Source organism: Rhinopithecus bieti, unplaced genomic scaffold (assembly GCF_001698545.2).
Source record: "Rhinopithecus bieti isolate Rb0 unplaced genomic scaffold, ASM169854v2 scaffold_4553, whole genome shotgun sequence".
Lineage (NCBI taxonomy): Eukaryota > Metazoa > Chordata > Mammalia > Primates > Cercopithecidae > Rhinopithecus > Rhinopithecus bieti.
In genome coordinates this window covers 1,074,658-1,095,195 of record NW_016804694.1, presented here as the reverse complement: position 1 = coordinate 1,095,195, position 20,538 = coordinate 1,074,658, and the positions used below count along the sequence as shown (strand labels likewise).

General features: G+C 49.6%; 1 protein-coding gene across 5 annotated transcripts in view; it reads left to right on the top strand.

Moving 5' to 3' along the window:
• ETV7 (ETS variant transcription factor 7) overlaps nucleotides 1-20,538 on the top strand; it is a 36,613-nt gene that overhangs the window by 5,737 nt on the left and 10,338 nt on the right. The window contains exons 3-8 of one of the 5 annotated variants that reach the window (XM_017870095.1): nucleotides 7,828-7,992; nucleotides 10,302-10,427; nucleotides 12,311-12,541; nucleotides 14,778-14,920; nucleotides 17,415-17,515; nucleotides 17,629-17,771. In XM_017870095.1, the coding sequence (XP_017725584.1) occupies nucleotides 7,828-7,992; nucleotides 10,302-10,427; nucleotides 12,311-12,541; nucleotides 14,778-14,920; nucleotides 17,415-17,515; nucleotides 17,629-17,746 (884 nt within the window). In that variant the 3' untranslated portion in view covers nucleotides 17,747-17,771. Of the gene's footprint in view, nucleotides 1-7,827; nucleotides 8,034-9,323; nucleotides 9,388-10,301; nucleotides 10,428-12,310; nucleotides 12,542-14,777; nucleotides 14,921-17,414; nucleotides 17,516-17,628; nucleotides 18,224-20,538 lie in introns of those variants that run through there. The other 4 variants (XM_017870094.1, XM_017870098.1, XM_017870097.1 and 1 more) reach the window with 4 other exon arrangements.

The window sequence follows — 20,538 nt, the reverse complement described above, 5'->3', positions numbered from 1 at the left end:
TGTATTTGTTTACCATGAGTTGAGGTCAAAATGGTTTGAGAAATGCTGCCCTAGATCATGGCATATGAGAAGCAGGAAACCAGATGGATGTGGGTGTAAAACACCAGAGAGGTGGGGTGGAATGGGGGGATGGAGATTAAAAGCGAATGTTCTAATTCACTGGAACGTGTGAGTGTTGACAGTGACATCATCACCTGGCAATGAAAAGGAATATGGTGGTGAGGGCCCAAACAAACAGATGGGGAATTGCAAAAACTATTAATATGAGGATAAAGAACCTCTCTCCCCACTAAACACAAGGTCAGGGCTAGATCATATGTATCTTTGTGCAAATTGGAAAGACCCCTCCTTTGGGGAGAAGCCAATCAAAGTCCTGGCTGGATTTCACCTCCATCCTCCCATTCCCCTCCTCTGATGGTATCTTTGTGCAGTACACAATGTGAACTGTATGCACTGGCCCCGCACCCCACAGTGATGACCATAAAGCTTGGTATGATTACCAAGAAAAGGATTATCGGCTAAGAATAGGGCCAAGCAATGGGGTGACAGATTTAAGGGGTCTCTGGAGACACAATGACATACAATAAACTAAGGACATGGTAATTGATAAGCCGTAGTCATGGCAGAGAAGCAAGCTAGTCTCTCTGTGTTCAGGCTGAGCTCCGCCAGGGAGGATGTTGATAATCAGCATAAAGGCCATTGGTTGAGTTTTCACTCTTGACTAGGCATTGTGATGGGCATACCGTATTTTCTATCTGATTGAATATATTCAGTAGGTGTGGAAAGTAGCTTCTTTTGTTATCTCTGCCTTACATTTGTGAAAAGTGGGCCTTAGGTGAATCATCTTGTCCAAAGCCACCCACCAGTAAAATGGTGGAGCTGGGATTTGAACCGGCATCCTTTAGACCCCACAGCTGCCATTTGCTTTGAGAAACTGCCTCTAGCCTCAGGTTATGATAGCTCCCATTTTTAGCATACTAGCCAAGCACTTTAACTGTCTCTTGCATTCTTCCTGCAAGAGGATCCTGCAAGGTAGGGAAAAGCCAGCTGTTCATTCTGATTTGGTTGCTGAATGCTGGTCAGGCTCTATGGCTCCTGGAGCTCACTAGACCCAGTAAACTACAGGAGTGTGGTGGGAAGTGGTGGAAAATAGCTTTGGTCAGGTGGGGAGGGGCACTTTGAGGGGTCTTGAAACCAGGACAGAAGGGTTTTGACTTGATGGGCTTGATAGTTGGGAGCAATAGCTTCTTCAGCAAGAGAGTAAAAGGGATGCTGTGGAAAGAGAGGTCCAGTCGGGGTGGGAGTCAGGGGCTGGAGAAGGGGCAGGCAAGGAAGCCCTGGGGGTGACTCCACACTGCTTTGCTCAACTCACTTATGTAAGCAATTTATTTTTGTTGAGCAGTTACTATGTGCCAAGCAGTGCTGTAGGGGCTAGAGAGACCACAGTGACTGAGACAGGCAAAGTCTGTGCCTCCTGGAGCTTACATTCTAGTTGGGGATTCAGGTGACTACATAAAGAAGCACTATGTCCACAGATAAGGGCAGTGGAGGTGATACAGCTGGGAGGTGGAGGGGAGCCCCCACACCTAGCTCTGGTCTGGAAGGAGGTAGGGGACACAGTGTTGACTCTTCAGGGAGACACCTGAGCCCTCCAATTGTGTCCTGGACAGGCAGCTCCTCTTGCTGCCCCAGCCAGGGGGCTCTGTCCATATCTGCCTTGGGAGCTGGGAGTCAGGAGCTGGCCAAGCTGGAAATCCTCAGTAAGCAGGCCACTGGGCCAGGAGAGTGAGGTGACAAGGTGACATTTGCCTGTAGTCTTGAGAGACAAAGATAGTTAATGGGGAAAGAAGTAAAAATGTAGTGGATTATTGCCAAGAGAGGGAGAGGTCGGGGCCCGATCTGCAGGGGAAGTCCCACATTCACCTTAGATTGGGAAGGGGAGTCCCAGTTGCTCTCATCCCCGCAACTAGGTCAGGGAGACTTCTTGAGGGTGATTGACCTTAGATAATACCCGCCAGGGGTTGGACCCTGTGCTACGCATTTTACACATATTACATCATTGACATCTATAGCTCCATGTATGTCAAAAAGCACATCCCACATGCCAGATGCTGCTCTTTAAATGGATTATCTCATAGCATCCTTGTGACAGCCCTGTGTGGACAGTACAGTTTTTTTCATCATCCTTGGTTTTACCGATGATGCAACTGAGGTACTGTCATTTAGGTCACATTATTTACAAGTGGCCTGGCAACATCATCTATGCTTTCTGTTGCTGTTGCATGTTTTCACTTTTTTTTTTGAGATGGAGTCTCACTCAGTCACCCAGGCTGGAGTGCAGTAGCTTGATCTCAGCTCACTGCAACCTCCACCTCCCAGGTTCAAGCAATTATCCTGTCTCAGCCTCCCAAGTAGCTGGGATTACAGGCACGTGCCACCATGCTTAGCTAATGTTTTTATTTTTAGTAAAGATGGGGTTTCACCATGATGGGCAGGCTGGTCTCAAACTCCTGACCTTGCGATCTGCCTGCCTCAGCCTCCCAAAGTGCTGGGATTACAGGCGTGAGCCACCCCACCCAACCTTCTTCTTCTTCTTCTTTCTTCTTCTTCTTCTTCTTCTTTTTTTTTTTGGAGACAGGGTCCCACTCTGTTGCCCAGGCTGGAGTACAGTGGCACTATCATAGCTTATAGCAGCCTTGAAGTCCTGGGCTCAATCCCTCCCTCCTCAGCCTTCTGAGTAGCTGAGACTATAAGCATGCACCACCATGCCTGGCTAATTTAAAAAAAAATTTTTTTTATAGAGTCAAGAGTCTAACTATGTTGTTCAGGTTGGTCTCAAACTCCTAGGTTCAAATGATCCTCCCTCCTCTGCCTCCCAAACTGCAGGAATTACAGGCCTCAGCCACCACAACTGGCCAGGAATCATAGTTTTGAATTTTCAGACTGACAGCCTCCAGTATGGTGAACTAGGGGAACTACACAAAAAATATGAGTTCAGGTACAATGCAATTGGCGGTTGACCCCCTAGCCGTAGAAGCCCTGGCTGGTTGTGGAGGCCTGCCCTCGACCCCTCAGGAATCTGCCCATTATGTGGCCTCCACATTTTACACTAAGTCAGCTTTCAGCATCTCATGTATCACCAGACTCATCTCCCAGCGAGGCTCCAAATTCCTGTCTTCACCAGCAAGGCATCCTTTTCCCTGCACTCCTGCTATTAAATGATATCTTATTCTTCTCTGATGGTACCTTTCCCTGACTATTGAGGTGACATGTCTTGTCACATGCTTATTGGTGGATTTGCTGTGCTGCAGGGGATCTCACCTGGCAGCAATTTTGCTGCTCCCTTCCCCCTGGGGACATTTGGCCGTGTCTGGAGACATTTTTAGTTGTTGGAACTAGGCTGGCGTTGAGTGGATAGTGACTAGGGTATTCCTAAACATCCTACAACACACAGGATAGGCCCTCACAGCAAAGAATTATCAGTCCCAAAGCGTCAATAGTGCTGAGGCTGAGAAATCCTGCTTTGCTGGGATTGCTGGGAAGATTTTTTTGTCTTTAAAAAAAATCAATTTACAGATGCTCTTGACGAGGCATTAACCTTTTATCTGTCATCTGTATTGCAAATATTTCCCCGAAATCTATCTTCTTTTAGTTTTGTTTATGGTATCTTTTGCAGCAAACACAGAAAATTAATGTAGTCAAATGTGTGTTTCGTTTTTATTATAGCCTCTGTGTTTCCTGTCATGGTTGAGGTCCCTTCTGTTCTTATTGAGTGCATAGGGTTTTTGATTTCTACTTCTATTAAGATTTGTATTGTTCTATTCTTTAGGCCTTTAATCTACCTACAATTGATTTTTGTGAATGTGAATGGTGGGAGGTTATGGGGAAACCCCACCCCTGATATTTATTGTGGGTTTTTTTTATATTTCCTAAGTGTCTCGGCTGGTTTGAGAAATAAAGGGAAAGAGTACAAAAGAGGGAAATTTTAAAGCTGGGTGTCGGGGGAGACATCACACGTTGGCGTGTTCCGTGATGCTCCCCAAGCTGTAAAACCAGCAAGTTTTTATTAGCGATTTTCAAAAGGGGAGGGAGTGCACGAATAGGGTGTGGGTCACAGAGATCACATGCTTCACAAGGTAATAAAATATCACAAAGCAAGTGGAGGCAGGGCGAGATCACAGGACCACTGGATGGGGCGAAATTAAAATTCCTAATGAAGTTTTGGGCATGCATTGTCATTGATAACATCTTATCAGGAGACAGGGTTTGAGAGCAGACAACCTGTCTGACCAAAATTTATTAGGCGGGAATTTCCTCATCCTAATAAGCCTAGGAGCGCTACAGGAGACCGAGGCTTATTTCATCCCTTAGACTTCGACCGTAAAAGGCGGCCACCTTAAGGGGCTGTCTATAGACCTACCCTCAGGGCGCATGCTCTTTCTCAGGGATGTTCCTTGNGAGATCACATGCTTCACAAGGTAATAAAATATCACAAAGCAAGTGGAGGCAGGGCGAGATCACAGGACCACTGGATGGGGCGAAATTAAAATTCCTAATGAAGTTTTGGGCATGCATTGTCATTGATAACATCTTATCAGGAGACAGGGTTTGAGAGCAGACAACCTGTCTGACCAAAATTTATTAGGCGGGAATTTCCTCATCCTAATAAGCCTAGGAGCGCTACAGGAGACCGAGGCTTATTTCATCCCTTAGACTTCGACCGTAAAAGGCGGCCACCTTAAGGGGGCTGTCTATAGACCTACCCTCAGGGCGCATGCTCTTTCTCAGGGATGTTCCTTGCTGAGAAAAAGAATTCAGCGATAATTCTCCTATTTGCTTTTGAAAGAAGAGAAATATGGCTCTGTTCCGCCTGGCTCACCAGCAGTCAGGCTCCAAATCTTTTCTCCCTTGCTCCCTGAAGATTGCTGTTATCCTGTTCTTTTTTCAAGGTGCCCAGATTTCATATGGTTCAAACACCCATGTTCTACAATTTGGCGACATTCATCTTCCTCAGCTTACAAAAATGATGGGATTAAGAGATTAAAGTAAAGACAGGCATAGGAAATCACAAGGGTATTGATTGGGGAAGTGTCCATGAAATCGTCACAATTTATGTTCAGAGATTGCAGTAAAGACAGGTGTAATAAATTATGAAAGTATTAATTTGGGAAACTAATAAATGTCCAGGAAATCTTCACAATTTATATTTGTGTTCTTCTGCCATGGCTTCAGTTGGTCCCTCCGTTTGGGGTCCTGACTTCCTACAACAGGAGGTGAGGACCCAAATATATTTTTTTCCAGGTGGAGAGTCAGGTTTTTTTTTTCTTTTCATATTAGATTAACTATCCTTTCCCTCTGAATTAAAATCCTACCTCTGTCATGTATTAACTTTACAAAATACACATACACACATTTGCATGCATGTCTGCGTGCATGAACACTTACTTACTCCTGGGATCCACCTTTTTTTCCAGTGATACTTGCCAATCTTAGCATAAGACCTTTCAATCTTAGTTACATGGCTTTGTCATATGTAGTACCACAGAGGCTAGTTCTCACATGTATTCTTTCTTCCCGTCTTAAATCATTTTTTCGGCAATTTCAGACATTTACTCTTTTCTCTTATTCATTTTTAGGTCCCAAAATAGAAGTAAAGGAAACTTCTCCTCACTCTTAACCTGGGCTCTAGTGCCTTGCTTTCTGTTTTCTCGGCACAGTGAGCACTCCCCGCATGCCGTCGGGAGGACTATCATTAGAGTTACTGGTTGTGGGACTCCTCCCTCCTGCCAGCCTGGTTCTGTGCCATGTCCCTGGCCCTGCACGGTGACTGACACAAGCTGGTGCTCATTAGATATTGGCTGAATGAACAGTGAAGGATGCAGATCTCCTTTGTTTTAAATGTTAAAATTAAGTTCATTTCTTGTGTTGCTTTGAGTATAAGGGAGCAGAGGCTGGTCTGGTCTTTGTCATTGCCAAGGGGTGGCCTTGGACAGTTGGTTCTCTCTTCTGCCTCAACTTTTTTACCTGTAGAACTGAGCCCAGTAAGCTCTGAGTCTTTATACCATTGCAGTCATAAAATAGGATTTAAATTTACGTATTTTTTTAAGACAGGATCTCACTCTGTCACCCAGGCTGGAGTGCAGTGGCGCAATGATGGTTCACTGTGACCTCCCAGGCTCAAGTGATCCTCCCACCTCAGCTTCCCGAGTAGCTGAGACCACAAGTGTGCACCACTATGCCCGGCTAAATTTTCTAGAATTTTTGTATATTTGGAGAGATGGGGTTTTGCCAAGTTGCTCAGCCTGGTCTCGAACTCCTGGTATCAAGTGATCTGCCCACTTTGGCCTCCCAAAGTGCTGGGATTACAGGTGTGAGCCACTGCACTCAGTCTATTTTAAATATTTTTTGCCTGCAAAGGCAAATGTGTCAAGGGCTCATAAAGTCATAACGTAGCCCTGCTAAACACTACCCAAAACTTGGCATTAGGAGCGTAGCAGTCCCAGGCAGAGTGGAAACGTGGGGAGAATCAGCAGCCACTTGTCTGGCTACTGCCAGAAATAAAAACACATGCACTGAAGGTGAGTGTAGGAGGCTCCCTTGTCCCCTGGGCTGTTCCCTGAGCAAACCTGATTCCAAGTTGGCACAATGGAGCAGAAAAATTCAATAGCCAGACATCCCAGCTGTGCCTCATGCTTCCTGTATGAGTGTGGACTAGTCACTTAACCTCTGGGAGCCTCATTGCCTCATTTGGGGAATAATAACACCCCTTCCTTTTTCTTTTTTTAGACAGAGTATCTCTCTGTCACCCAGGCTGGAGTGCAGTGGTGCGATCTCGGCTCACTGCAAGCTCCACCTCCAGGATTCATGCCATTCTCCTGCCTCAGCCTCCCGAGTAGCTGGGACTGCAGGCGGATGCCAGCATGCCCAGCTAATTTTTGTATTTTTAGTAGAGATGGGGTTTCACCATGTTGGCCAGGATGGCCTCAATCTCCTGACCTCATGATCCGCCTGCCTTGGCCTCCCAAAGTGCTGGGATTACAGGCATGAGCCACTGCGCCTGGCCAGTAACATCCCTTTTTTTTTTTTTTTTTTTTTTTTTGAGACGGAGTATTGCTCTGTCGCCCAGGCTGGAGTGCAGTGGCCGGATCTCAGCTCACTGCAAGCTCCGCCGCACGGGTTCACACCATTCTCCTGCCTCAGCCTCCTGAGTAGCTGGGACTACAGGCGCCCGCCGCCAGGCTAGTTTTTTGTATTTTTTAGTAGAGACGGGGTTTCGCCGTGTTAGCCAGGATGGTCTTGATCTGACCTCATGATCCGCCCGTCTCGGCCTCCCAAAGTGCTGGGATTTCAGGCTTGAGCCACCGCACCCGGCCAACATCCCTTTCATTGGACTATTCGGTCATTCAAGTAATCACTCAACATGTGGTTTTTGAGCACCTTGTGTTCCAGGCACCATTCTAGGTGCTGAATATACATAACAGTGTGCTCCAGCACACCTAGTCCAGTGCCAGCACATAGTAGGTTCTCGTTAAACACTTGTTGAATGAATGATTGGAAAACAGGTGGGAAGGAGGTACCAACAATAAATAAGTGAATACATGCATGATACATATATAATGATAAACACCAACACATGATTCTATCCCGTGTAAAACGTCATTACAAAGAAGGTAAGGTGCTAGGAAGGAAAGGAACAGGTGCCAGGGACAGAAGATGATGGGGGTTGGGAGCCAGGACAGGGGAGCATCTGCTCAGATGGAGTGCTCAGGGTAGGCTTCTTTGAGGAGGCCTACGGGGAGTGATGGGACTGGTTCTTGCTGGTTGCAGGCATCCAGCCCACACTGTGGAGCAGGGAGGACGTGATGCACTGGCTGCGCTGGGCAGAGCAGGAGTACTCTCTGCCATGCACCACGGAGCACGGGTTCGAGATGAATGGACGTGCCCTCTGTATCCTCACCAAGGACGACTTCCGGCACCGCGCACCCAGCTCAGGTCAGAGAGACTCACAGGTTTTCCTCTAAGTGGGAACCCTGGTAGGCCAGGACAGGTACCCCAGGGGGATCTAGGGAGGGAGATGGAACAGGTCTTCTTTGGGGAATCATGCTCATTTCCAGCCCTGCAGATGCCCCTCTGCACACACGTGTGTCTGGTGGGTCCTAGCTAGAGCAGGCCTTCGGTGAGGGAGTCCATTTGACCACTTGTTTTCAGAGCTGTAGGGGCCTGTTCTGCTGTCTCGCTTTCTCTTCCCCTTATCTGTGGCCCTTGTCTCCTTTACCCACTTCCATCCTATTGCCTCCCACCCCCTACCCCTACTGAGCAAAAAAACTAGAGAAAGATCAAATATTCATTCACACTGAGGTATAAATGGCTGGTAACAGCAAAAGCCTTGACTCTCAATATGACTTTTGATTTTAACCAGAAACTGGGTCTAAGGGCAAAGGAATGAACGTCAGATTATGGTGTTTCAGCAGCACGAAGTTTGTGGGGAGGGACTGGTGCTGGGAGGGAGGGTGGCCAGTGGTAGCCGGCAGCAGGGCCTTCCAGGAATCTCTAGAATCGCATTTGAGTCTTACTTGGCTTGTTTTCAGGTGGCTCTTATGTTTCTGCTGATTTGGTGTCTTTTTTAAAGAATTCGCTGATGTTTTCTGTGTACCCTGTCTTTTGGTCAAGCAGGCCCACAGTGTATGTGGCAAAGAGACGTTCTGAAATCTGCTGATTTGCTCCTTTTCTCTTTAACACGCACAGCCAGTCTCATGTCACATCCCAAGTTCTTTTTTACTTTTTTTTTTTTTTTTTGAGACAGAGTCTCACTCTGTCGCCCAGGCTGGAGTGCAGTGGTGCGATCCTGGCTCACTGCAACCTCTGCCTCCCAGGTTCAAGCAATTCTCCTGCCTCAGCATCCTGAGTAGCTGGGATTACAGGCACCCACCACCATGCCTGGCTAATTTTGTATTTTTGGTAGAGATGGAGTTTCGCCACGTTGGCCAGGCTGGTCTCAAACTCCCAACCTCGGGTGATTTGCCCACCTCGGCCTCCCAAAATGCTGGGATTACAGGCATGAGCCACCGCTCCTGGCTGACATCCCAAGTTCTATCACCCACTTCCCTCCATGAGCCTCTTGTAGCAGCTGCTGGAACTTTCGTCCCTCTGAGAGTTTGGATTCAAGAGCTCTAGTGGGAGGTGAGGGGAAGGCAGGGATAGAGAGACAAGGCTTTCAGCTTCCCCACAGCCCTAATGGTCCTGTGCCAAGGCAAAGCGGGGAAGCAGGTGAGCTTGGGGCTGGTCCCCTTCATGCCCTTGTTCATCTCTCCATCTTCCTACAGGCACTCCTGGTCCTCGAGTAACCACTCTCTACACTGTATCCCGCTGGGTGCCTGGGATCCCCAGGTTGGCTCTCTACCCATGGATCCCCTCTTTCCTGTCCTACTATCAGCACCTTAGCCCAAGGTCTGAGTCAAGGGAAATTTCTGGGACCATGGACAGAGCCCAATTCTGTGTTTTTTTTGTTTTGTTTTGTTTTTGTAACAGGGTCTCACTCTATTGCCCAGACTAGAGTTTGGTGGCGTGAACGCAGCTCACTTCAGCCTCAACCTCCTGGGTTCCAGTGATCCGCCTGCCTCAGCCTCCCAAGTAGCTGGGACCACAGACATGTGCCACCATACCCAGCTGACTTTTAAACTTTTTGTAGAGACAGGGTCTATCCATGTTGCCCAGGCTGGTCTCAAACTCCTGGGCTCAAGCAATCCTCCTGCCTTAGCCTCCTAAAGTGTTGGGATTACAGGTGTGATCCATTGCACCTGGCCTTTCTTTTTTTCAACCATTTATTGAAGCGGCTACTAATTCTGCCTTTTAGGAAGAGGCTAAGACAGCTTTGCTCCTTGGAAGGCAGGGGCAGACTTTTAAAAAAGCTTGGAATCCCATGAGCCTTAGAACTGTCTCTGCCCCCAGGAACGTGAGGTACAGTTGTACAGTTTATGCACTGTGCACAAGCCCTCAGCCAAGGGTGTGTGCGGGGGTTGAGAAGCAGCCTGACCTTGCAAGCTGCATGCCCTGGAGGCGGCCACGTCTACTGGCAGGATAGGATGTCTTTCTAAAATTCATCCACCACGGGAGCAGCAGCGTCCCTGCCCATCGCCAGCCCAGCCTCCTGTTAGCTGCGGCAGGAACCCCTTCGCCAGCAGCACGAAGCTGTGACAGGACATGCCAGCCCTCACCCTGAGGCAGGTGGCTGCAGGGGGACGAGGCTGGCCCTCCCCACGTGGCCTGTTCAGCAGCCTGCCCTCCCTCCCACCCATGTCCAGGTGACGTCCTGTATGAGCTGCTCCAGTACATCAAGACCCAGCGGCGAGCCCTTGTGTGTGGGCCTTTTTTTGGAGGGGCCTTCAGGCTGAAGACGCCCACCCAGCACTCTCCTGTCTCCCCAGAAGGTGAGGAAGCTGTTTGTGGTGCTCTGAGTACCTCCCTCAAATCAGCCTCACTGGGAGGGCAGGACATCCTCAAGGCAAAGCAATGAAGGAGGTGGCCAGTGTGGGCAAGCTCCCCTCCCTCCCCGCCCCCACCTCCTGCTCTGGGGTGCTCCTGGCAGCCCTCCCTCTGTGCTGCACCCTCCTTGCCTCCCCCCTCCCCGTTTCTCTGCTCTCTCCAGCAAAGAGTTGTTTGTATCATGTCTCAGTTTCCTCTCTGGAGCCCTCTGTGGAAACCGCTCTTGTCAGGGTCTCCAGAAACCTGAAAATAAGGATGTCCATGCCATGGCCATTCTCAGTCCTGATTTACCATGGCCTCTCACAGCCTTCCACCCTGGGGGTCACCGCTTCTTCCCCCAAAACTCTTTCTTCCCTTGGCTTCCAGGACACCCCACTCACCTGATCTCCTCTACCCCACTGGTGTCTCCTCGACCTCCTCTTCTGGTTTCTACTCTTCTCCCCTGCTTCTAGCAGTTGGGGTACCCCAGGGTCAGAGGACCTCTCTGCTTCTCTATCTGCACTCAGATACTGGGAAATCTCATCTGATCCTGGATCTTAAACACCATGTGGTGCCAATGATTCCAATATATGCCTCAACTTCTCCAAATTCCAGATATGTGCACCCATGCTGCCTGCCCCACCCCTCCACTGGGGCGTCTAGTAGGCACCTCAACCCCCACAGCCCCTAAACCAAATGCCTGATATCCTGCCCTTTTCAGTCTTCCCCAGCCCTGCAAACCCCGCCTCCACACTTCCAATTGCTCAGATGTCATTTCTACCCCCACCCCCACTCATCCCAACTGTCCACAAATCCTGTCCGCCCTACCTTCAAATCTATTCAGAATCCAGCCTTTTCTCATTCCTCCCCTGCTGCCCCGTTCCAGTCCCCTCTGCCTCTGGAGAACGTCCTCACTGGTCTCCTTGCTTCTGCTCTTGACCTCCTGTGATCTGTTCTCCACAGCGCAGGGAGATTCAGAAGTAGGTCACATCACTTTTCTGCTCGGCATCTTCCAGCGGCTCCCTTCTCACTCGGAGTCCAAGTGCAGTTCTTCCGCTGACTCCTGCCCCTGCCTTCCCCTTCCAGGCTTCTCTCTCTTGCTCCTGCTGCTCCAGTCACACGGGCTTTCTTGTTCATTGAACAAGCCTGAGATGCTCCTGCCCCAGGGCCTTTGCAATTACTGTTCCCTCTGCCTGGCATCCCCTCCCTGCTCTAGAAACCCACAGATCTCACTCCTCTACCTCCTTCGGGTCTGTTCAAATGCTAATGTCAGGGAGGCCTGAGCAGCCTCTCAGAAGTGGCAACTCCTGCTCCTTTCCCAGATCTGCCTCTCTGCCTTAGGGCTATTTATTTTGTTCTCCCCACATTGTATACTGTTTCTGTTTCCTTTTTATTTTAACCGTCCATCTCCCCTGCTCTCAACTAGCGTATAAGCTCCCTGAGGGCAGGGGCTTTTGGGGGCTCAGAGATATATCCTCAAGATTCTTAGAATAATGCCTGGTTCATAGAAGGCTCTCAATAAATACTTGGGCAAATGGAGAGGAGGTGGGATACAGCGCCCCTGGGTTCTAGACCTGGCTCTGTCACTGCTCGGGTTTGCAGCCAGTTTCACAGATGCGGGAACAGGCTTGACAGATGGTTACTTGTGTGGGAGCTGGGGTTAGCACCTAGACTGTCTGGCTCTCACCCACTGCCTCCCACCACCTCCCTGACCTTCTAACCGGGGGCTGGACAGAGGGAGAGCATCAGGAGCGCTGCCCCAAAGGACTCCCAGGCTCACCATTGAGGGATTGAGTTGGGGAGGCTTGGGGCCCACTGCCTGCTACCACTGGTGCTCATCTGCTTGCAGAGGTGACTGGCCCTTCTCAGATGGACACCCGAAGGGGCCACCTGCTGCAGCCACCAGACCCAGGGCTTACCAGCTCCTTTGGCCATCTGGATGACCCTGGCCTGGCCAGGTGGACCCCTGGCAAGGAGGAGTCCCTCAACTTATGTCACTGTGCAGAGCTCGCCTGCAGGACCCAGGGGGTCTGTTCCTTCCCTGCGATGCCACGGGCCCCCATTGACGGCAGGATCGCTGGTGAGTGGGAGGCTGCTCCTCTGGCCATGGGAAGGCGCCCTGAGTCTGAGTCCCAGAGTCATGAGTGATAAGGACAGGGCTATTTTGACCTGGTGATGGGAGGTCTGTGGCTGGGGGATTTCGGAGTAGCATGACTGTCCTGTGTGCTGGCCACAATCTGGTTACAGAGGCAGTGATACCTGGGATCACCAAGCCTCACTCTGTCTCCCACAGAGGGACAATTTACCAGTCATATTCTGACACTCACATTAGCATGGAGTGCCACACCTGCCTTTTAAAACTTTATCTATTTTTAAATAATTGAGCATTCATTATGTGCCAGGCGTGGTTCCCAGGCCCTTATTTAATTCTACAATGGCCTTTTGAGTTTGGTACTATTATTAGCCCCATTTCACAGATATGGAAATTGAGGCACAGAAAGGTTAAGTAACTTCTCCAAGATCACACAGCACTGGTAGAGTTGGGATGTGAACCCAGGCAGTCTGGCTCCAGAGCCTGAGCACTAACCAAATGATACACTTCCACTCTGCATTCATTGTTAAAGGATTAGCAGGCAGACAACCTGACAGACTGACAGGTAAGCTGAAGGGTGTTTTTCTAGTCATAATATTTACACTGCATTTCTTCTTCTTTTTTTTTTTTTTTTTTCAACTTTTAGGTTCGGGGGTACATGTGCAGGTTTGTTACATGGGTAAATTGCGTGCCACTGAGCTTTGGTGTATGAATAATCCTGTCACCAAGATACTGAGCATAGTACCTGATACGTAGTTTTTCTTTTTTTTTTTTTAGACGGGAATCTGGCTTTTTTGCCCAGGCTAGAGTGCAGTGGCAAAATCTCAACTCACTGCATCCTCTGCCTCCCGGGTTCAAGCAATTCTGCTGCCTCAGCCTCCCAGGTAGCTGGGATTATAGGCGCCCGCCACCATACCTGGCTAATTTTTGTTTTATTAGTAGAGACAGGGTTTCACCATGTTGGCCACAGACTGATCTCAAACTCCTGACCTCAGGTGATCCACCCACCTCAGCCTCCTTTGGTGCTGGGATTACAGGCGTGAGCCACCGCGCCCAGCCTGTGATAGGTAGTTTTTCTGCCCTGGCTCTTCCCCTGTAGTGGTCCCCAGTGCCCAGAGTCTATCGATCCCATCGTTACGTCCATGCCACATTTATTCTATGAAGCCACAGAGTGGGCAGAAGCCTGGCTTTTGGGTTGGAAATGACTAGAAGTCACTAAAAAACAATGATTGGCCCAAAACATAGAAATGATGAATACTTGAGGTGATAGTGTCCTAAGTACCCTGACTTGATCATTACACATTCTATGCATGCAACAAGATCTCACATGTACACCAGAAATATGTACAAATATTATGTATCAATAAAAAACACAATGATCCACAATAATTGGATTTTTTTTTTTTTAAAAGAAACTGACTCTCACTCTGTCACCCAGGCTGGAGTGCAGTGATGCGACCATAGCTCACTGCTGCCTCAAATTCCTGGGCTCAAGGAATCCTCCCACTTCAGCCCCTTGCAATTACTGTATGCTTCAATTATAATGCTTAACATTCTTCGTGCACTTACACTATCCCAGGCACTGTGCTGAGGGTTTTGTGGTCTATTATGTTACCTAATTCCCTCACCACCCCATACCAGGAAACTGGCTCAGAGACAGTTGTGTAACTTGCCTGCAGTGACCCAGCCGACAGGCCCAGGTCCTGGGATTCAAGATCACACAGTTGCTCCCAGATGCCCACTTACCCTCCCAATGGCTTGCTTGGTTTTCCTGAACTTCACCATTAGGGAACTTGAAGGGGTGGATGTTATAATTAATAGAAGTCCAGGGGGCTGAGTGGGCCAGGGGCAGAGAGGGACCTGCGGTCAGGGGCCCGGCCACTCGGCCTGTGAGCCCAGCACCTTCCCTCACGTGGCTCTGATGTTGGGTGGAGCCGGTCAGACTCCCCGCTTTGCCTGCACTTAGGAGCTTGGCAACTTTAGACACCTCTGCACCTCTGAGCCCATTTCCTCACCTCTTCCTGGGGATAAAGGTAGCCACTTCCCAGACTCATGAGACAATGCATGAGGAGCCCCGTTAGTGGCCGATTCTGTTGATACCATCATTTTCACCATCCTGCTGGTGCTCCCAGGGCCCTGGCCAGGAGGCCTCCAAGGGTGCCTTTCCAACACCTGTCCTCACAGCTCCAGTAAAGCTGCCTGCACTCCCTGTGCTAAATTGCAGACTGCCGGCTGCTGTGGGATTACGTGTATCAGCTGCTCCTTGACCCCCGGTATGAGCCCTACATCAGGTGGGAAGACAAGGACGCCAAGATCTTCCGAGTTGTGGATCCAAATGGGCTCGCCAGACTCTGGGGAAATCACAAGGTGAGCCTTGGCCGGCAGAATGGTCTCGACGTAACCAGAAGGCGACAGAGTTGGGGGTCAGAGTGGACGCCTAGCACTACGGGACAATCCTCAGCTGATGGCGCCTTCACCAGCAGCCCCAGAAGTGTCAGGATAACTTTATTTGGGGAGCTATTGAGGGACAGGCAGTTACCTCTTATGGACAGGGAATGTCTCTGAAACTGAACAATTGTGTCTTCTCATTGCTTAATCTTACCTTTGCTTAGCATTTTAGCCTTTAGAAGCATGTTTACATGAACTGCACAGTTAGGCCAGACGAGGAAGCTGCTTTCCTGCGGGGAGCTGGACAGAAAACCAGGTCTCAGGCCCAACAGGAGCATCTGATGTCAGGGCTGGAAAGGCCTGGGGATGACTGAGGCCAGCATTCCCATGAGGAGGAATGCCTGTACCTAAATGGGTGTCTGCAAGATGATCTTAGGTGGTTTAATATCCTTATAATTATTTATTTTTGAATTAGGATTACAAAATGTATCTACTGTGACCATCTCATGATTTATAGCAGTGATATAAGGAATGTAGCCTTTTAAAATAAATAGGTTTCTTTAAGTAAAAAAAATCTTTTAAAGAAAACTATTAATGATAATGATAATCATCGATTTATAGCTTTTCCTAAGATGTAATAGTGCCTGATTGCCAGGCACCGCCCTGAGAGCTCCGCTTGTATTAATCCATTTAATTATCATACCAACCTCGTAAAAGGTATTATCAAATGTGGAGACTGGGGCTCACTGAGGGCTAACAACTTGCCCTAAATTTACCCATCCCCTGCTATGTAAGAGGCAGAGCAGGGACTTGAACCCAGGCCGTGGGTTCAAGAGCTAAGAGCAATATTCTATTGCTCTTAGCAGTGCTGGTGGCTGGAAGGATGCAGATGACTAAAGTTCAGAGGACGTATTGGTCTAATCCTCATATAGAACAGGGAGGAAAACAGGCCCAGAGAGCCCCAGTTCCATTTAATGAGCACATACTACATGCCATACACTGTGTTAATTGCCTTCATGGATTAGCTATTAATAATTGAATACTCGGCCAGGCGCGGTGGCTCCAGCCTGTAATCCCAGCACTTTGGGAGGCCGAGACAGGCGGATCATGAGGTCAGGAGATCGAGACCATCCTGGCTAATACGGTGAAACCCCGTCTCTACTAAAAAATACAAAAAACTAGCCGGGCGAGGTGGCGGGTGCCTGTAGTCCCAGCTACTCGGGAGGCTGAGGCAGGAGAATGGCATAAACCCGGGGGGCGGAGCTTGCAGTGAGCTGAGATCCGGCCACTGCACTCCAGCCTGGGCGACAGAGCCAGACTCCGTCTCATAAAAAAAAATTAAAAAAAAAAAATAATAATTTAATCCTCGACCTGTGCGATGGGTGTTCTTCTCATTATGTAGCTGGGGAAGCAGACTCAGAGAGGTCAAGAAACTTGTCCAAGGTGACACAGCTGCCAAGCGCTGGAGCTGGGGCTGAAATTGATGCCAACCCCCAGGCTCTTTGGCCCTACCTCACACTGCCTATCCCCGAGAAAGAAAGAAATGACTTGGCCAAAGTCATCCAGGGTGTGGCCTGGCAAGGCCATCCATGCCACCCCACCATGCTGTCTCTCTGATTGCATTTCCTGCACACACATATATATATAAAACAAATACATATATTTGTTACTGTTGTGATATTTGCTATTTAAAAGTAACATACAGTTCACTCCCACACTATGTTCTCAGCCAAGTAGGCAAGAGAACCCTTCCTTTATTCCTTCCTTCCTTCCTCCTTCCCGCCCTCCCTCCCTCCCCCTCTCTCTCTCCCTCCTTCTTTTCTTTTCTCTTTCTTTCTTTCTTTCTTTCTTTCTTTCTTTCTTTCTTTCTTTCTTTCTTTCTTTCTCTCTCTCTCTTTCTTTTCTTTTTTCTTTCTTTCTTTTCTTTCTTTCTCTTTCTTTCTTTTTCTCTCTTTCTTCTTTCTCTCTCTCTCTTTCTTTCTTCTTTCTTTTTGTGATGGAGTCTCACTCTATTGCCCAGACTGTAGTGCAGTGACATGACCTCAGCTCACTGCAACCTCTGCCTCCCAGGTTCAAGGGATTCTCCTGCCTCAGCCTCCTGAGTAGCTGGGACTACAGGCATGCACCACCACGCCTGGCTAATTTTTGTATTTTTAGTGGAGACAGGGTTTCACTATGTTGGCCAGGCTGGTCTCAAACTCCTGACCTCAAGTGACCTGCCCACCTAGGCCTGCCAAACTGTTGGGATTACAAGAGTGAGCCACCCTGCCCAGCCCCATCATTTCTTCCCCAACCTTCCCCTGCCTTTTCCTTCCAAACTCAAGTGAGCACTCATAAATCCTCACAGATCCCTGGAATGAGAGGCTTAAGAAGCTGTCCAGTCCACCCCGCTCCCTTACAGGTTGGAAAGTGAGGCCTGGAAGAAGCGGGACATGGAGAGCAGGGCTGATGTGGGGGCTGCTTTGCTTTCCAGAACCGGGTGAACATGACCTATGAGAAGATGTCTCGTGCCCTGCGCCACTATTATAAGCTTAATATCATTAAGAAGGAACCGGGGCAGAAGCTCCTGTTCAGGTGAGTAGCCTAGGGGATGTGGTGAAAGGGGGACACAGAACTGGGGTTGGGTGGGCTGAAATCCCCCTGCAACTGGGGCAGGAGCTGATTTGCAGTTGGGGCCTGAATTCTAGATTTCTAAAGACTCCAGGAAAGATGAGCCAGGACAAGGACAGCCACCTGGAGCCGCTGGAGAGCCACAAGCAGGACAGAATGGAGTTCAAGGACGAGAGGCCAGAAATCTCTCCGTGAGGAGCAGGTGGACTCTGGGCACCCGGTACCGATGGGGCAGGGACCGAGTCTCCTATGAAGGCAGCCTCCTCCTCCCAGCAGAGCAGCAGGATCCCCAGCCAGACTCTGTACCCACAGGATTACAGCCATTGCTTGGGAGGGCTGGGAGGCCTCCCATCCAGGACACTGGGGGTGGGAGTGTCATCTTTTGGGCAGGGCAATCCTGGGGCTAAATGGGGTAGGTACAGGGGAGTGTTCTCTCTCCTGCTGCAGCCCCGGGAGAGGAAGCCAGGCACCGATGGAGCATCCAGCCCCACCCCTGTAAATGGAATTTCCAGGATGAAGGGAATGAGGTCCCTCACTGAGCCTCAGATTTCCTCACCTGTGAAAGGGGCTGCTCCTGAAAACCCCAACCTCAGGGCTGATGCAGGAAATGGGAAAAAGTATCAGTGCTTTGAGGCAGCATGGACAGCCTCAGCAATAATAAAAACAATGCTAGCTGGCGTTTCTTTCTTTTCTCTTTTTTTTGAGACAGTCTTGCGCTGTCACCCAGGCTAGAGTGCAGTGGCACGATCTCAGCTCACTGCACCTTCTGCCTCCCGGGTTCAAGAGATTCTCGTGCCTCAGCCTCCCGAGTAGCTGGAATTACAGCTGCCCACCACCACTCCCGGCTAATTTTTGTATTTTTAATAGAGATACAGGGTTTCACCATGTTGGCCAGGCTTGTCTCGAACTTGCGACCTCAGGTGATCCTCTGGCCTCAGCCTCCCAAAGTGCTGGGATTACAGGCGTGAGCCACTGCGTCCAGTCGATGTTTCTTAAGTGTTTGCTATGTGCCAGGCCTTGTGCTAAGGGCCTCACGGATATCTTATCTCATTTAATTCACTCGGCACCTCCCTCAGGCATGAAGGTGAGGACACTGAGGGAGAGGCCTGCGGAGCTGGCCTGCCTCTCCAGAACCCAGGGCTTCGACCTGTTTTCTTTCAGCACCTCTGACTGTATGTGGGCACTTCTTAGCCAGGCCCCAGCCCCACCTCTCTGCTCTTGGCATCTTCACTGAATAGTCCATTTTACTTGACCCAGCCCCCCATCCTCAGTTTTCAGTGACTATGACCCAGTGAAGACTGTCCCCGCTACCCCCGTACCTGTGGCTTCCTATGCTCCTGTCCCTGTATCTGCTGTGGAACTTTGGGCAAGGTGTTCCACCTCTCTGGGGCCTCAGGTTTCTCGTCTGTAAAATGGGGCTCCTTCTCCTCACCTGACCTCCACGTTGTCAGAAAGCTTCCATAAGGCCATACTTGTGAAATGCTTAATGTTTGCCTGCTCTGTGGGGAGGGCTTAACCTGTGTTAGCTGAGAAATCTCTGCAGACCAGAAGCTGCTCTGAAGCATGAAAACACCTCGGTCCAGTGGGTCAGCTTCTCCCTCTGTGTCCCAGCCCCAAGTACTGACTGGGGCCTCCTGAGGGCCAGAGCCTCTGTCCTTGCAAGCCCTCAGGTAAAGCTCGGGGAGGAGAAGGGAGTATTTTCATTTAACCAAGAATAGAACTCCCTGGATTCACATCTTCTTTCTCAGAAGGAGGAAACTACCTCAGCCTCTTGCCCCAGCCAGTCAGGAAATCCCCTGTCTCTGCTGGAGCCTGCACTGGCCTTGAGTCACTGCAGAGAAGTTCTTGATAAGGACTCTCGGATTTTGGGGCTCAGAGCTGTGATAGCCCACAAGCAGGGAAACTCCAGGCTTAGTGTCATCTGGAACCCTCGATGGTCCTCACCAGCAGGGGCAGGCAGGTAGCTTTGGAAAAAGGATCCATGGGAAAATGCTTTGCCCCTTTCACTTTCCCTCTGAGACTGTTCCAGCTCCTTGACTTTGCTCTGGGATGAGCCCATGCACCATGGCCTCTCTTCTCACCTCCTCAACCCAGAGCTGCATACCTGGCCCGGGAGGGACTGTCGAAATCAATTTATTCAGGCCCTCATTTTACAGAGAAGGGAACTGAGGCCAGAGAGAAGTGACTTGCCCAAGATCACATGGCCCAGCCCAGCTTCCTGGCTCCTGAAGTCACCTCGTTTCCTCATCTCGGCATTGTGGTTGGGTCCACGATGAAGCAGGAGGATGGACTCCTAGATCACTTCTTTCAGTTATAAGTGGTGTTTTGCCTGCTGGTGGGTTGACGGATGTCAACAGCTACATTTCTCAGGGACGAGGCCTTAACTCAGGTGATGAATCTCACCCAGCACCGAGACCATCAGGGCCAGGGGTGGGTTACTAGGAGAGTAAGCGTGAACCACTGCCGGAGATCCCAACTCCAGAACTCTGCACTCAGCCCTGGGGCCATGCCACCTTTTCTCCATCTCCCCAGGGAGATCAGGCCCTGGTCTGGGGACGGGCCCCTGGGTGCCAGGAATAAAGGGGTTCATTCAGGCCTTCCTTCTACAAACATTAATTGAATACCTGCTATGTACCGGGTACCAGGTGAGGCATTGTGTTTATATCCATTTTTCATACAATTAAAGTCCTGAAAAGTGGCAGGTCATTGAAAATGACATATGTCAAAGTGGACTTCTCACAAATAATTTTTTTTTTTTTTTTTTGAGGTGGAGTTTTGCTCTGTCACCCAGACTGGAGTGCAGTGATGCAATCTCAGCTCACCACAACCTCTGACTCCCGGGTTCAAGCGATTCTCCTGCCTCAGCCTCCTGAGTAGCTGAGATTACAGGCACCCGCCACCACACCAGCTAATTTTTGTATTTTTAGTAGAGACAGGGTTTCACTGTGTTGGCCAGGCTGGTCTCGAATTCCCGACCTCAGGTGATC